General features: G+C 44.9%; 1 protein-coding gene across 1 annotated transcript; it reads right to left on the bottom strand.

The window, feature by feature from the left end:
* Nucleotides 1-2,730: 2,730 nt before the first annotated feature.
* On the bottom strand, nucleotides 2,731-16,418 carry LOC130078188 (DENN domain-containing protein 4B-like). Its single transcript, XM_056243712.1, has 14 exons — nucleotides 16,278-16,418; nucleotides 15,975-16,181; nucleotides 15,517-15,645; nucleotides 14,111-14,255; nucleotides 13,760-13,891; nucleotides 13,505-13,685; nucleotides 11,529-11,847; nucleotides 10,980-11,084; nucleotides 8,981-9,156; nucleotides 7,900-8,263; nucleotides 6,300-6,399; nucleotides 6,042-6,207; nucleotides 5,558-5,616; nucleotides 2,731-2,938 (listed from the first exon to the last, which is right to left on the bottom strand). Exons 1-14 carry the CDS (start codon nucleotides 16,416-16,418, stop codon nucleotides 2,793-2,795), a joined length of 2,370 nt encoding a protein of 789 aa, XP_056099687.1. The 3' UTR covers nucleotides 2,731-2,792.
* Nucleotides 16,419-16,858: the final 440 nt, after the last annotated feature.

Below are 16,858 nucleotides of genomic sequence, written 5' to 3'. Positions count from 1 at the left end.
CTCACACACACACACGAGTCGCTGGAACCCGGATCACAAGCGTCAGTCTGGAGGATATGAGGAACATCAGTTAACATGAACTAACCCTGAACAACACTATTCATCTCAGCTGTTCCTGGAGGCAAATTTGAACATTTCCTAATGCATTATTAAAATCAAGAGTTGAACATTAGTAAACATGAGCTAACCGTGAAGATGTTTATTAGCTGACATAACCAGGATTATTAAACGCTGTAAAGTGCTCATAGTTAGTTAATGCATTAACAAATGAGGCTTTGTGTAAAAGTGCAACCAGATTATTATTTTATTACATAACTGTCATGAAATCAAGCACATTTACCACCAAAACGCTCATTAATGCATCACTCAGAAAATGATCTATATGAAAATCACAATTTGTGTCAATTGCCAATTATCATTGATATTTAAATTAAATTGTGTGATTTATAGGCTTGAATGCATCTATTTTCTGTTTAATTTAATACTGTACTCCTATTTACTGTATCCTATTATTTTTTTTAATGTTTTCCTATAAAGTGCTATAATTCACACTGGTTAATGCATCAAATAACAGTATTTATTATAGTATACAGCTGTTAGTTCCTGTTAGCTATAATATTAACAGGTGAAATAATGCATTAGTAAATGTTGAAATGAACAGAGCGAGATTAATGCATGTGTTGCTCATGTGGAACTAATGTTCACATTATCATAAAGTGTTTCTGAAAAAAAGAAAAACTAAAATCCGCATAACTTCAATCATGACGTTTAGATTTAATGAGATCATCGTTGCGTCGTCATTCACTCGCTCTCGTCCTTCTGATGCTGGGAACGGCTTTGGACCCCATTGGCTCTGATGATGGAGCCTCTGTGGTGTTTGAGTGCCGTGAGGCGTCACATGACGTTTGAGTGCCGTGAGGCGTCACATGATGTTTGAGTGCCGTGAGGCGTCACATGACGTTTGAGTGACGTGAGGCGTCACATGACGTTTGAGTGCCGTGAGGCGTCACATGATGTTTCAGCGATGTGAGGCGTCACATGATGTTTGAGTGCCGTGAGGCGTCACATGATGTTTCAGCGATGTGAGGCGTCACATGATGTTTGAGTGACGTGAGGCGTCACATGACGTTTGAGTGACGTGAGGCGTCACATGACGTTTGAGTGCCGTGAGGCGTCACATGATGTTTCAGCGATGTGAGGCGTCACATGATGTTTCAGCGATGTGAGGCGTCACATGACGTTTGAGTGACGTGAGGCGTCACATGACGTTTGAGTGACGTGAGGCGTCACATGATGTTTCAGCGATGTGAGGCGTCACATGATGTTTGAGTGACGTGAGGCGTCACATGACGTTTGAGTGACGTGAGGCGTCACATGATGTTTCAGCGATGTGAGGCGTCACATGACGTTTGAGTGACGTGAGGCGTCACATGACGTTTGAGTGCCGTGAGGCGTCACATGATGTTTGAGTGCCGTGAGGCGTCACATGATGTTTGAGTGACGTGAGGCGTCACATGATGTTTGAGTGCCGTGAGGCGTCACATGATGTTTGAGTGACGTGAGGCGTCACATGACGTTTGAGTGACGTGAGGCGTCACATGACGTTTGAGTGCCGTGAGGCGTCACATGATGTTTGAGTGCCGTGAGGCGTCACATGATGTTTGAGTGCCGTGAGGCGTCACATGATGTTTGAGTGACGTGAGGCGTCACATGATGTTTGAGTGACGTGAGGCGTCACATGACGTTTGAGTGACGTGAGGCGTCACATGACGTTTGAGTGCCGTGAGGCGTCACATGACGACGGGACGATGGTCTCGGACACACGTGCCCCTCACATGACCAGAGTTCGGGGGTGAGTGTGTTTAATAGCGTCTCGCTGGTAAAATCTTGATCAAGAGGGTTTTCTAAAGGAAACGCATCATCACATGAAAACCTTTAAAACGACTGGATAAAAGCATGATCACATGACACTGCGGTCACATGACTAGTTCACTAAATAACTGTCCAGATGAAGATGATGGTGGTCGGGAAACATCTGACATGAACACGAGCTCAAAGCTGGTCTAAACAGACTCCCATGATGCCTTCTGTTATTCCGAACTGAAGATAATGGACGAGGTAATCCTCGAGCCGGAGTCGTTTCTGCTGCAGAACCGCTGATCCTCATCATCATCATCATCCTCATCCTCAGATCAAGACTCACAGCTGACACTGAAGTCTTCATTTCAACTTTTCATCTCATAATTTCGACTGTCATAATTATGAATTTACAAAGCATGATCGTTGTTGTTTATGTGGCAGAAACGGGCGTCCAGAGTGAGGACAGGAAGTGTGTGTGTCTGAGGGAGGTCCGTTTGCTCAGCATTGTGGGATACGGAAGCAGTTTCTGAAGGAAGAGGCGCACATTCCCATAATGCAACGCAGAACACGTGGGTGTCTTCAGTGAAGCAGTTGGAGTGTGTGTGTGTGTGTGAGTGTGAGAAGGCAGACAGCAAGACATGACGAAACAGAGTGTTTCTGTGTTTGTGTGTGTATGTGTGTGTGTGTGTGAGTGAGTGAGCGTGTGATCATGCGTGTGTTTGTGTGTGTGTGTATTTGTGAGTATGTGTGTGTGAGTGTGAGCATGTGTGTTGGAGTGTGTGTTGGAGTTTGTGCGTGTTTGACTGAGTGTGTGCGTGCGTGCGTGCGTGTGTGTTTGTGCGTGTATGTTTGTGAGTTGGAGTGTGTGTTGGAGTTTGTGTGTTGCAGTGTGAGCATGTGTGTGAGAGTGTGTGTGAGTGTGTGTGAGTGTTTCAGCACTCCAGCGGCAGCAGAAAGCAGCGTCTACAGTCCACAGCTTTAGCACTGGGCGGCTGAACTCTCTTCTTCCGCAGCTCCTCTCGACCCACAGATCCACTCAAGCGCACGTACGCCGCCTTGTAGCGCTTATCGAACGCAGCTGCAGACACACACACACACACACACACACACACACACACACAGTTTACACAGTTATTGAGCAGAACTGAATCAACACTCATTTCAGCTGAATAATGACATATAGTGTTTTAGAGCTGCATTGCTGCAGTTTAAAGGGATCGTTCACCCGAAGATGAACATGAACATTAGGCCTCGATTTACTCTCCCTCAACTCATCCTAGTGTATATGACACTCTTCTGTCAGACGAACACAATCAGAGTTATATTAAACATGTCCTGGCTCTTCCAAGCTTATAATGGCAGTGAATGGCTGTTTGTGTTTGGAAGTCCATAAAAGTGCATCTATCCATCATAAAAGTGCATCTGTCCATCATAAAAGTGCATCTATCCATCATAAAAGTGGATCTGTCCATCATAAAAGTGCATCTATCCATCATAAAAGTGCATCTGTCTATCATAAAAGTGCATCTATCCATCACAAAAGTGCATCTCTCCATCATAAAAGTGCATCTATCCATCATAAAAGTGCATCTATCCATCATAAAAGTGTATCTGTCCATGATAAAAGTGCATCTATCCATCATAAAAGTGCATCTGTCCATCATAAAAGTGCATCTGTCCATCATAAAAGTGCATCTATCCATCATAAAAGTGCATCTATCCATCATAAAAGTGCATCTGTCCATCATAAAAGTGCATCTATCCATCATAAAAGTGGATCTGTCCATCATAAAAGTGCATCTATCCATCGTAAAAGTGCATCTGTCCATCATAAAAGTGCATCTATCCATCACAAAAGTGCATCTATCCATCATAAAAGTGCATCTATCCATCATAAAAGTGCATCTATCCATCATAAAAGTGCATCTGTCCATCATAAAAGTGCATCTATCCATCATAAAAGTGGATCTGTCCATCATAAAAGTGCATCTGTCCATCATAAAAGGGCATCTGTCCATCATAAAATGGCATCTATCCATCATAAAAGTGCATCTATCCATCATAAAATTGCATCTGTCCATCATAAAAGTGCATCTATCCATCATAAAAGTGGATCTGTCCATCATAAAAGTGCATCTATCCATCATAAAAGTGCATCTGTCCATCATAAAAGTGCATCTGTCCATCATAAAAGGGCATCTGTCCATCATAAAAGGGCATCTATCCATCATAAAAGTGCATCTGTCCATCATAAAAGTGCATCTATCCATCATAAAAGTGCATCTATCCATCATAAAAGTGCATCTATCCATCATAAAAGTGCATCTATCCATGATAAAAGTGCATCTGTCCATCATAAAAGTGCATCTGTCCATCATAAAAGTGCATCTATCCATCATAAAAGTGCATCTATCCATCATAAAAGTGGATCTGTCCATCATAAAAGTGCATCTGTCCATCATAAAAGTGCATCTATCCATCATAAAAGTGGATCTGTCCATCATAAAAGTGCATCTGTCCATCATAAAAGTGCATCTGTCCATCATAAAAGTGCATCTGTCCATCATAAAAGTGCATCTGTCCATCATAAAAGTGTATCTGTCCATGATAAAAGTGCATCTATCCATCATAAAAGTGCATCTGTCCATCATAAAAGTGCATTTATCCATCATAAAAGTGGATCTGTCCATGATAAAAGTGCATCTGTCCATCATAAAAGTGTATCTGTCCATGATAAAAGTGCATCTATCCATCATAAAAGTGCATCTGTCCATCATAAAAGTGCATCTATCCATCATAAAAGTGCATCTGTCCATCATAAAAGTGCATCTATCCATCATAAAAGTGCATCTGTCCATCATAAAAGTGCATCTATCCATCATAAAAGTGCATCTGTCCATCATAAAAGTGCATCTGTCCATCATAAAAGTGCATCTGTCCATCATAAAAGTGTATCTGTCCATGATAAAAGTGCATCTATCCATCATAAAAGTGCATCTATCCATCATAAAAGTGCATCTATCCATCATAAAAGTGCATCTATCCATCATAAAAGTGCATCTGTCCATCATAAAAGTGCATCTATCCATCATAAAAGTGCATCTGTCCATCATAAAAGTGCATCTGTCCATCATAAAAGTGCATCTGTCCATCACAAAAGTGCATCTGTCCATCATAAAAGTGCATCTGTCCATCATAAAAGTGCATCTGTCCATCACAAAAGTGCATCTGTCCATCATAAAAGTGCATCTGTCCATCATAAAAGTGCATCTGTCCATCAGAAAAGTGCATCTGTCCATCAGACAAGTGCATCTGTCCATCAGAAAAGTGACATGGATAGATTTATGATGGACAGATGCACTTTTATGATGGATAGATGCACTTTTATGGACTTCCAAACACAAACAGCCATTCACTGCCATTATAAGCTTGGAAGAGTCAGGACATGTTTAATATAACTCAGATTGTGTTCGTCTGACAGAAGAGTGTCATATACACTAGGATGAGTTGAGGGAGAGTAGATCATGGGCTGATGCTCATCTTCGGGTGAACGATCCCTTTAAACTGCTTTGAAACAATCTGTGAGATAGAATCTAAAGAATGAGACGTAATATTGAGCATCATGTGTCGTGTTTGATGTTTTGGAGCAAAAATCATCCGCTGATTTCATTTTGATCAGTGGTTTTGTGTGACTCACCGACGTGATCTTTGCCCATGGCAGCCAGTGTGAGGAAGAGCATCTCTCTGTACAGACTCCTGCGCACACACAAACACACACACACACACACACACACATCAGGTCTCTCTCAGGTCTCTAACCCTACGGCCGTGTGTCCAGCAAGCGTTCACAACATCTAGCTGTGTTGTTTCTATATAAAAATGTTGATAGATTATTATAGTATTTGCTCTGGCTCTTGTTTTAAATCTGTTGACGTTGTACAAGCAGAATGTGGCGGTTGGTCGGTGTGGTATTAGCCCCGCCCCTCCTCCACTGTGATTGGACGGCTGGATGGAAAGTGACAGTGATGAGCGCTGAATTAAACATTCTTGAACTCTCGGCAACCAAAAAAAAAAAAAAAAAAATTAAAAACGAGGCGCTCTCGTTGAAAATAAGAAAAATACGGCAGCCGCGTGAAAAACCGCTTTGGTGGACACAGGGCGTAACCGTCTCCTCATCTCACCTCTGTAACCGGGGCGGGCCGGGTTGCTTAGCAACCGTCTCCAGGAAGAGTGTGATGGCCTTGTGCACCTCGTTCATGCCGACCCACCGAAGCACTTCCTCCAGGAACCCGAGGCTGAAGGGATGGTTGTGATGCCGCCAGTTGTAGCCGCGCATCGGGACGCCACCTAGAGGAGAGGAGGGGGAGATCACGTGACCCACACACACACACACACACACACACACGCTCCTCAGATGATAAACTGACTGAAGCTCTTACTGTGGATCCTCCAGAGCATGTAGAGCGGCGGCCATTGCTCCATATCAGGGGTCAAAGTGTCCCACATCAGCCTGACCCGCACCGACACGCCCTCTGACCCCTGAGACACACACACACACTATCAGAAGGGGCTTTAACATCAAATTTAAGGCATTAGATATCTTTCGATTCACCGGCAGAATGAAAATGCAGAATTACAGAAGGCAGAATTTCACTCTGACAGAACATGTGTGTGTGCTATAGTGAGGTGTCCCCTGTGTACAGCTGCGCTTTCTGGAAATGTGATGGGTTTGAAGGAAAGGTGTGTGTGTGTGTGTGTGTGTGTGTGTGTGTGTGTGTGTGTGTGTGTGTGAGAGAGAGACCTGTGTGTGTCGAGTGATCAGCTGGGTCAGGTTGCTGGGAGTGTGTGTGTGTGTGTGTGTGTGTGTGTGTGTGTGTGTGTGTGTGTAAGAGAGACCTGTGTGTGTCGAGTGATCAGCTGGGTCAGGTTGCTGGGAGTGTGTGTGTGTGTGTGTGTGTGAGAGAGACCTGTGTGTGTCGAGTGATCAGCTGGGTCAGGTTGCTGGGAGAGTGTGTGTGTGTGTGTGTGTGTGTGTGAGAGAGACCTGTGTGTGTCGAGTGATCAGCTGGGTCAGGTTGCTGGGAGAGTGTGTGTGTGTGTGTGTGTGTGTGTGTGAGAGAGACCTGTGTGTGTCGAGTGATCAGCTGGGTCAGGTTGCTGGGAGAGTGTGTGTGTGTGTGTGTGTGTGTGAGAGAGACCTGTGTGTGTCGAGTGATCAGCTGGGTCAGGTTGCTGGGAGAGTGTGTGTGTGTGTGTGTGTGTGTGTGAGAGAGACCTGTGTGTGTCGAGTGATCAGCTGGGTCAGGTTGCTGGGAGAGTGTGTGTGTGTGTGTGTGTGTGTGTGTGAGAGAGACCTGTGTGTGTCGAGTGATCAGCTGGGTCAGGTTGCTGGGAGTGTGTGTGTGTGTGTGTGTGTGTGTGTGAGAGAGACCTGTGTGTGTCGAGTGATCAGCTGGGTCAGGTTGCTGGGAGTGTGTGTGTGTGTGTGTGTGTGTGTGTGTGTGTGTGTGTGTGTGTGTGTGTGTGTGTGTGAGAGAGAGACCTGTGTGTGTCGAGTGATCAGCTGGGTCAGGTTGCTGGGAGTGTGTGTGTGTGTGTGTGTGTGTGTGTGTGTGTGTGTGTGTGTGTGTGTGTGTGAGAGAGAGACCTGTGTGTGTCGAGTGATCAGCTGGGTCAGGTTGCTGGGAGTGTGTGTGTGTGTGTGTGTGTGTGTGTGTGTGTGTGAGAGAGAGACCTGTGTGTGTCGAGTGATCAGCTGGGTCAGGTTGCTGGGAGTGTGTGTGTGTGTGTGTGTGTGTGTGTGTGTGTGTGTGTGTGTGAGAGAGACCTGTGTGTGTCGAGTGATCAGCTGGGTCAGGTTGCTGGGAGTGTGTGTGTGTGTGTGTGTGTGTGTGTGTGTGTGTGTGTGTGTGTGTGTGTGTGTGTGTGAGAGAGAGACCTGTGTGTGTCGAGTGATCAGCTGGGTCAGGTTGCTGGGAGTGTGTGTGTGTGTGTGTGTGTGTGTGTGTGTGTGTGTGTGTGTGTGTGTGAGAGAGAGACCTGTGTGTGTCGAGTGATCAGCTGGGTCAGGTTGCTGGGAAGGCCGAGCCTCATGAAGTACCACACCAGGTTCCAGAAGAGGATGGAGTGGCTGTCCAGGAACTGGACCTGAGAGAGAACAGCCTCGCCCTCGTTCTCCAGCAGACTCTCCATCTCCTTCCGCAGGACGAGCGGGCTCAGGTACGCCACCGTCACCTGCGGGGCCCCGCCCCCCTGGCTGCTGCTGCCCTCTGATTGGCTGCTGGTCTCGGAGGCGGAGTCTGTGTCTCGGAGGCCGTTGCACAGGTGTGTGTCGCTCCGGCCAGCAGGGGCTCTCATGAGGTTCTGCAGCTCGTCCTCCGCGCTCAGGTGACTGCGCTCCGCACTACACACACACACACACACACACACACACACACTGTAAGTTATTCCCAGATAACAGCCTCTGAGAGCAGAAACACAGGCTCATCCGGGTCACTGAGGTCATCAGCGCTACACACTCGCTAGGAACGGGTTTTCTTCATGGAAGTTTTGCATTTGGTGAGCTGATAAAATATTAAAACTCAGTCGAATCAATATTTTGTGTAGTTATTTAATTATCCATCCAGTATCGCGGACTCGCTCTCTCTCGTTTCACACAAACGCAGCGGCGGCCATTTTGTGACTTTTGTTTTGTACACTGTTGGATTATAAGATACAAACATGATTTTAAAACAGTTTAATCTGAAATCAATATCTCTGATCTCCATAATTATTAATATGTTGAAATGCTGTGTAATAAGTGTTATGACTGTATACCGTATCTCTTGAATGATGCGACTGCTCTCTCCGAGAAGCTTTGTGTTTAAAGAACTAATCAAATATTTCCACTCAGATCAATATTTCGTGTCTAGTGATTTACTGATGTGGCAAGTGTCCGTGTAATAACGGGATAATGAACATCCAGACGGCTGTTATCACAGAATAAACCCCTTCAGGTGTGTGTGTGTGTGTGTGATCTCAGAATAAACCCCTTCAGGTGTGTGTGTGTGTGTGTGATCTCAGAATAAACCCCTTCAGGTGTGTGTGTGTGTGTGTGTGTGTGAGAGAGAGAGAGAGAGACCTGCAGACGGGCCCCGGGTCACAGATCTGTGCGTTCAGCAGCGGGACGAACGGTGCGGAGCAGAACGGGCACGAGGTGTTGAGATTCGAGTCGTCAGACGTCCAGCCGGCCATGATCTCCTCATCGTACACCAGAGAGTTACAGCTGCGGCACAGCGAGCAGCTCGACATCAGCACCTGCACACACACACACACCCCACACGCACCACACACGCCACACGCACCACACACGCACCACACACGCCACACACACCCCACACGCACCACACACGCCACACGCACCACACACGCACCACACACGCCACACGCACACACACACACACACACACACCCCACACGCACCACACACGCCACACGCACACACACACACGCACCACACACGCCACACGCACACACACACACACACACACACACACACCCCACACGCACACACACACACACCCCACACGCACCACACACGCCACACGCACACACGCACCACACACGCCACACGCACACACACACACGCACCACACACGCACCACACGCACCACACACACCACACGCACACACACACACACACCCCACACGCACACACACACACACCCCACACGCACCACACACGCCACACGCACCACACGCACCACACGCACACACACACACACCCCACACGCACACACACACACACACCCCACACGCACCACACACGCCACACGCACCACACACCCCACACGCACCACACACCCCACACGCACCACACGCACACACGCACACACACACACACCCCACACGCACCACACACCCCACACGCACCACACGCACACACGCACACACACACACACCCCACACGCACACACACACACACCCCACACGCACCACACGCACCACACACGCCACACACACCACACGCACACACACACACACCCCACACACACACACCCCACACGCACCACACGCACCACACACGCCACACGCACACACACACACGCACCACACACGCACACACGCACCACACACACCACACGCACACACACACACACCCCACACGCACACACACACACACCCCACACGCACCACACACGCCACACGCACCACACGCACCACACACACCACACGCACACACACACACACACACACACACACACACCCCACACGCACCACACACGCCACACGCACCACACACCCCACACGCACCACACACGCCACACGCACACACACACACGCACCACACACGCACACACGCACCACACGCACCACACACACCACACGCACACACACACACACCCCACACGCACACACACACACACCCCACACGCACACACGCACACACGCACCACACACACCACACGCACACACACACACACCCCACACGCACACACACACACACCCCACACGCACCACACACGCCACACGCACCACACGCACCACACACACCACACGCACACACACACACACACACACACCCCACACGCACCACACACGCCACACGCACCACACACCCCACACGCACCACACACGCCACACGCACACACACACACGCACCACACACGCCACACGCGCCACACACACACACACACACGCGCCACACGTACACACACACACGACACACACACACACGCACCACACACACACACGCACACACACACACACAAGCACGCAAGCACACACACACACACACACCACATGCACCACACACGCCACACACACACCACACGCATGCGCACAGACATTCACACCACACGCACACACACACACACACACAAACGCACACACACACACACACAACCCACACGCACGCACACACACACCCCACACGCACGCATGCACACATTCACACCACACGCACACACACACGAACGCACACCCACACACACACACACACACACACACAACCCACACGCACGCACACGCACAGACACACACACACACACACGCACACACACACACGCACACACACACATTATGGTCATATTCCATCAGGTCAACAAGATGTCAGTCTGTGTTAGTGTCGCTTCACACACCTCAATCCCCGCCCCTTCCTGTGCAGAATCCCACGACTTCCTGAGAGGAACCGCCAGCGTTTGGATGTCAATCATGTCGATGTCACTCCCGACAGACAGCGAGCTCTACACACACACACACACACACAGCAGAATGTGTTACTCGCTAATTAGTGTGTGTAAGAGTCTCAGTGTGTGTGTGTGAGAGTGTGTGTGTAAGTGTGTAAGTGTGTGTAGGGCGGTCACCTCAGATGTGGAGTTATACAGTGTGTGTAAGTGTGTGTGTGTGTGTCGGTCACCTCAGACGTGGCGTTATACAGTGTGTGTGTGTGTGTGTGTCGGTCACCTCAGACGTGGCGTTATACAGTGTGTGTGTGTGTGTGTGTCGGTCACCTCAGACGTGGCGTTATACAGTGTGTGTGTGTGTGTGTGTGTGTCGGTCACCTCAGACGTGGCGTTATACAGTGTGTGTGTGTGTGTGTGTGTGTGTGTGTGTGTGTGTGTGTGTCGGTCACCTCAGACGTGGCGTTATACAGTGTGTGTGTGTGTGTGTGTGTGTGTGTCGGTCACCTCAGACGTGGCGTTATACAGCCTCTCTTTGGCCTTTAACAGACTCTCTGGGATCTGGATCTTGCGCGAGTGTTTGCGGTTTGAGCCTCCGCTTCCCGCGGGCCGTCGCTCGTCCACACTAGCGGTGTGTGTGTGTGAGCTCCCGGCTCCTCGGGGCCGCCGCTCGTCCACACTCGCGGCCCGCCGCACCGACCGGCTCCTGGAGGGCGTCAGAAGCTGCTGGAGTCGCACCGCTAGCCCGCGCTGAGGAGACCACGACACGTGGTTATAGTTCTCGTCCACCGGCTTACGGTTCAGAGTCTCCCTCACTTCTGCTGACCTGCAAACACACACACACGCCCACACTTACAGGTGACATCACTCCGCTTTTCACCAGATGTGATATAAATCTATGGTGTCTCCAGAATGTTTGTGTGAAATTTCAGCTTAAAATACCAGATCATTTATTATAGCTTGTCAAATTTGCCCCTTTTTGTGTGTGAGCAAGAACATGCCGTTTTAGTGTGTGTCCCTTTAAATGCAAATGAGCTTTAGCTCCGCCTCCATCCAGAAGAGGGCGGAGCTTCAGAGACTCCGGCAATAACAACACAGGCCGATCTCACTGATCCAGAATCAGGAGTAACAGCAGCGAGTGCAGCCTTACGGAGAGACTCAGGGAGAGCTTCACTTTTACACGTTTCTGAATGTTAGCGGAGACATTTCTGTAGTTGTTGTGGAGTTACACTGATCATCTCCTCATCATGTTGAACTCTTCCACAAGTGTCCACAGTTCCTGAGGTGTTTATAAGACAGCGCTGACATGTTCTGGTCAATAGTGTTCAGTGTCGTCTGTGCTCGACCACAGAACAGTTTCAGGCTTTGCTGGATCTTCTCCAGTGCGTTAGAACTGGTCTCTGTTGGCGCTCGCCGAACCCAATGTCGCTGGTGTGTGTGAACGTGCAGATTAAGGGCCGGTGATATTATAATAACATCCTCTTCATACGGCAGAAGGAGCGAAATCTGATCGGCTTATTTTAGACATGCTCTCAGAGAAAGACTCACCAGAACACAGTTACTGGGTTTCACTGTTCACGTGTCGGTAGAAGCGCCGGATTACAGCACTTACACACAGATTCTCATGATATGTCCTCTATAATGTGTTCATGTGAGAGGGGACGCAATCAGATGCTTTCTGAATTCACACAATTCTATCAGTTTCAAATAAGTTACGAGTTTATAAATATATTTATCAGTAAGTTAAAAAGTTTAACTTTAGGTTTTCCGCACCCCTGGTCTTGTGGACATCACCCTAAACTATACCCAATTATTTATTTTAAAATTATTTATCTTAATTTTACATTTTTACGATTCTTTATCATGATCCAGTTAATTTTAGAAAAAAGTATTTTGGTGTTTTTTTATTTTTAAACTGTTTATTTATTTTAATTTGACATTTTAATGATATACGGTAATCATTTTAGTAAAATTTTTTTTCTTCATTTTTATTTATTTAATTTTTAAATTTTAATGATTAATTTGATTTTAATTACAAAAATGTACTGCTTTTTATTTGTAAATTGTTTATTTTGATTTTACATTTTTATGATTTAATTAATTTTAGTAAATGTCATTCTGATTTTGAAAATATTTTTTCAATTGTTTATTTTAATTTTACGTTTATGTTTTACTTGATTTTAGTAAATGTTTTTTGACGTTTTTATTTGTAAATTATTTTAATTTAAAATTTGTATGATTTAATTAATTTTGGTAAATGTTATTTAGATTTTTAAAAATTGCTTATTTATTTTAATTTGTCATTTTTATGAAATTATTATTATAATTAATAATTATAATTATTATTATTTTAGTAAATGTTTTTGGGTATTTTTCGTTGTTTAAATCAACTATATATTTTAATTTGACATTTTTATGATTTAATATTATGTTTCTTGATTGTTTGTATTTATTCCTGTCAATAGTTGTGAGTGTGTGTGTACCTGCTGTCCCTCTCGGCCGGCTGACACCTGAAGTCTTCATCCGTGTTCTCCGCACAGTCTCTGTGGAAGGTGGACAGGCACACGTCACTGCGCCGCACCACAGCCGGAGCCGGAGCCGGGCCGGAGGGGGGCTTACGGGACGCTGCGGGATCCACTTCTGCTTTCTTCAACAGCTTCACCTCTGATAAACACAAGCAACACTGAAACTATCCGCCACAGACACCAGGTCAGCCTGTGCTGATCATCATCACTCACTGGCTCCTGACGCCTGAACGCTGCTCAGACTGCTGCTCTTCGTCAGCGACTCGTGGCTGGAGCTGTCACTCAACCCGCTCCAGCTGGACTGACGAATCAGAGCGGAGTAGGGGCGGGGCTTGGAAGGCGCTTCTAAAACAGGAAGAGAATGTGATAGAGATAGAGCGACACGTGTCATGATCTGAAGCAACGCCCACACCGGGGGGGACAAGCTGAACACACAGAAATACGTTTTCATAAAAATACAGTCAATGGAGACGGTTGGATTGTTCCCCCCGATGGGCGTGGCCTAAATGCTCTCTATGCTGCTGACAGCCGTCAATCATGTGCTGGAGGGGGAGGGGCTCAGACCTGCGCGGGACCCGAGAGACGCGCTCCGATGCTGCTGTTTGATTGGCTGCCTGAAATGAGCCACAGCCAATACCACGTTACGAAGCTTCGCCCAGCGAAGACGTCCTCCCTGATTGGTGGATGGCCACTTGCTCTCTAGCACTGCCTACAGACGGCAGAATAACACACACACACACACACACACACACACACACACACACACACACACGCATGAGGACACAGAGGCATTATATCAGGGATTTGCAAACTTATTCTTCAGCTACAATATTATCTTCTACTCCCCCTGAGATTTCTATAATATATCAACACATTCACAGTGAACGGTCACAACATGCAGCTACGTGTTTTACTTTGTTTTTAATTATTTGTTTTAATTTTTGTTTTAATTTGTACGATTTAATTTTAGTAAATGTTCTTGGTGTTTTTTATTATATCTTTTTTAAATAATTTATTTAGCTAGTTTTTAGTAAAAATGTTTGCTTTTTATTATTTTTTTATTTTAAATGGTACATTTTTATGATTTAAGTATTTTATTGCTTTTTTTTTTTCCTTTTAAGAATATTTATCATAATTTCACATTTTTAAGCTTTAAATAAATATTAGTTTTTCATCAAGGCACAAACCCCAGTTTGGGAAATTCTGATTTAATTTATAACTTTTTGGTAAATGTCTTTTAATATTTTTAAATTAGTCATTCATTAATTCATAACATTTTATATGATTTAATTAATTATTCAATTTTTTTCTTTTAAAATGATTTCATTTCACAATTTTATGATGTAATAATTATCAGCTTTCATCAACTCACAAACCCCAGTTTGAGTAAATATTTTATTTATGATTTAATTAATTTGAAGCAATTTTTTTTATTATTTAATCATTTGATTGTTTTCTTTTAACATTCTTTTTTTCTTTCACATTTTTATGATTTAATTATTAGCTTTTCATCAACTCACGAAACCAGTTTGAGAAATTGTTTTATGATTTAATAAATTTTATGTAAATGTTTTTAATGTTTTAATTATTTTAATTTGTCAGTTATGATTTTTTATTATTTTAATTAAAACATGAGAAATCTATTTTATGATTTAATAAATGAAGTAGATTTTTTTATGATTTAATTATTATATATATTTTTTATTGTAATAAAATTTTTTTAGAAATTATTTTTTTATGATTTAATTAAATTATATTTTTTAATATTTATTTTAATTTGACATGTTTATGATTTAATCAATTATTAGATATTTTCTTTTAAACCTATTTATTTTGACATTTTTATGATTTAATTAAATATAAAAAAAATGTATTTATTTTAATTTGGCATTTTTATGCTTTAATCAAACATTAGCGCTCCATCAGCTCTCGAACCCAAGTATTAGCTGAATAATATTAAATATGATCACCTTATTGTAGTAGCCGTAAGTGATGGTGTTGGGTGTGACTCCAGCCTTCTTCATCTCCAGCAGAACTCGCACCGCTAGAACCGGCTGCCCGTACTGACCACACAACTGCATCAGGATCCGGTAACACACCTGAGAGCGCACACACACACACACACACACACACACTTCAGTCCAGGTCGGAGAGAACACACACACACACACACACACTTCAATAACACATTAGCGGACCGGAGGCAATAATATGGAATTTCTCCAGAAAACTCCTTGCACAAAAGCACTTTCAAGGGCCTTGAATTTTCTTTTTCAGATTCAGAAACTCAGAAAGGGTTTCAGGGACCCGTGGGACCCCTGCGCTGTCAGCCAGAACCGGCTCTGTTACTGTAATCTCTGTAAAGCTGCTGTGACACAGAGTCTCTACTGTTGAAGCGCTGTCTAGATGGAGGCGGCTGGACTCTGACCTCGTCTGGCAGCACCACCTTCCGCGTCTCCATGTGCTTGAGCACCTCGTAGGCCGCGTGTAGCGCGCGCACCTTAGCGCTCTCCGCCTTCACGAAGGTGGGCAGGCAGATGAACCAGAGCCCGTAGCAGTGGCCCAGCAGGCACTTGGACCACATGTCCGGAACCGTGGAGTACTTCTGGGCCTTCTTCTGCGCCAGCTTGATCTCCTGCACACACACACACACACACACACACACACAAGCAGAGAGCGTCAGCCGCCTCACCCTGACCTCTGACCCCTGACCCCGTGACCTCATCCTCACCTGTTTGGTTCGGCGAGGGGCGGGGCTACTCGGGGCACTTCCTTTAGCAGGGGTCCGGAGATGATCCAGGGGCCGGTCGAACAGGTCCGGCAGGAGGACCGGGAACGTGTCATAGCTGTGGATCAACAAAACATTACGCATATCATTTCAATATTTACGTGTCATTGGATTTCATTTATGTCTTAATATATTTTGAATAAATGTTTTTTATGTTTTAAATTATTTATTAATTGTTGTGTTACTTTTTTCTGATTTAATAAATTATTCGATTTTCTTTCCTTTCAAAAAGATGTAATTTAAAAATGTTATGATTTAATTATTATCAGCTTTTCATCAACTCAAAACTCCCTCAGTTTGAGAAATTGTTTTATTTATGATTTAATACATTTTTAGCAATTTTTGTATTATTTATTTTAATTTAACTATATATTTCTGTGATTTCATTATTTGATTGATTGTTTTTTTAACATTATTTTTTATTTCACATTTTTATGATTTATTTATTATTAAATTATTTTATGACAATTTTTTTCTTTTTTTCTATATTATTTTAATTTAACTTATTTTAGGATTTAATTAAT

Source organism: Rhinichthys klamathensis, unplaced genomic scaffold (genome assembly GCF_029890125.1).
Source record: "Rhinichthys klamathensis goyatoka isolate OS25496 unplaced genomic scaffold, OSU_Roscu_1.1 h1tg000828l_1, whole genome shotgun sequence".
NCBI classification, from domain to species: domain Eukaryota; kingdom Metazoa; phylum Chordata; class Actinopteri; order Cypriniformes; family Leuciscidae; genus Rhinichthys; species Rhinichthys klamathensis.
The sequence above is the reverse complement of the archived record's forward strand: the minus strand, read 5'-3'. Positions and strand labels throughout refer to the sequence as shown.

Excerpts from the sequence above, each read along its gene's own strand:
- LOC130078188 (XM_056243712.1), bottom strand. The coding sequence starts at position 16,418 with ATGCGTAATGTTTTGTTGATCCACAGCTATGACACGTTCCCGGTCCTC. Across the intron at positions 16,182-16,277 it reads CCCCTCGCCGAACCAAACAG|GAGATCAAGCTGGCGCAGAA; the intron begins GTGAGGATGAGG and ends GTGTGTGTGCAG. Across the intron at positions 11,848-13,504 it reads CCGGCCGAGAGGGACAGCAG|GTCAGCAGAAGTGAGGGAGA; the intron begins GTACACACACAC and ends GTGTGTTTGCAG.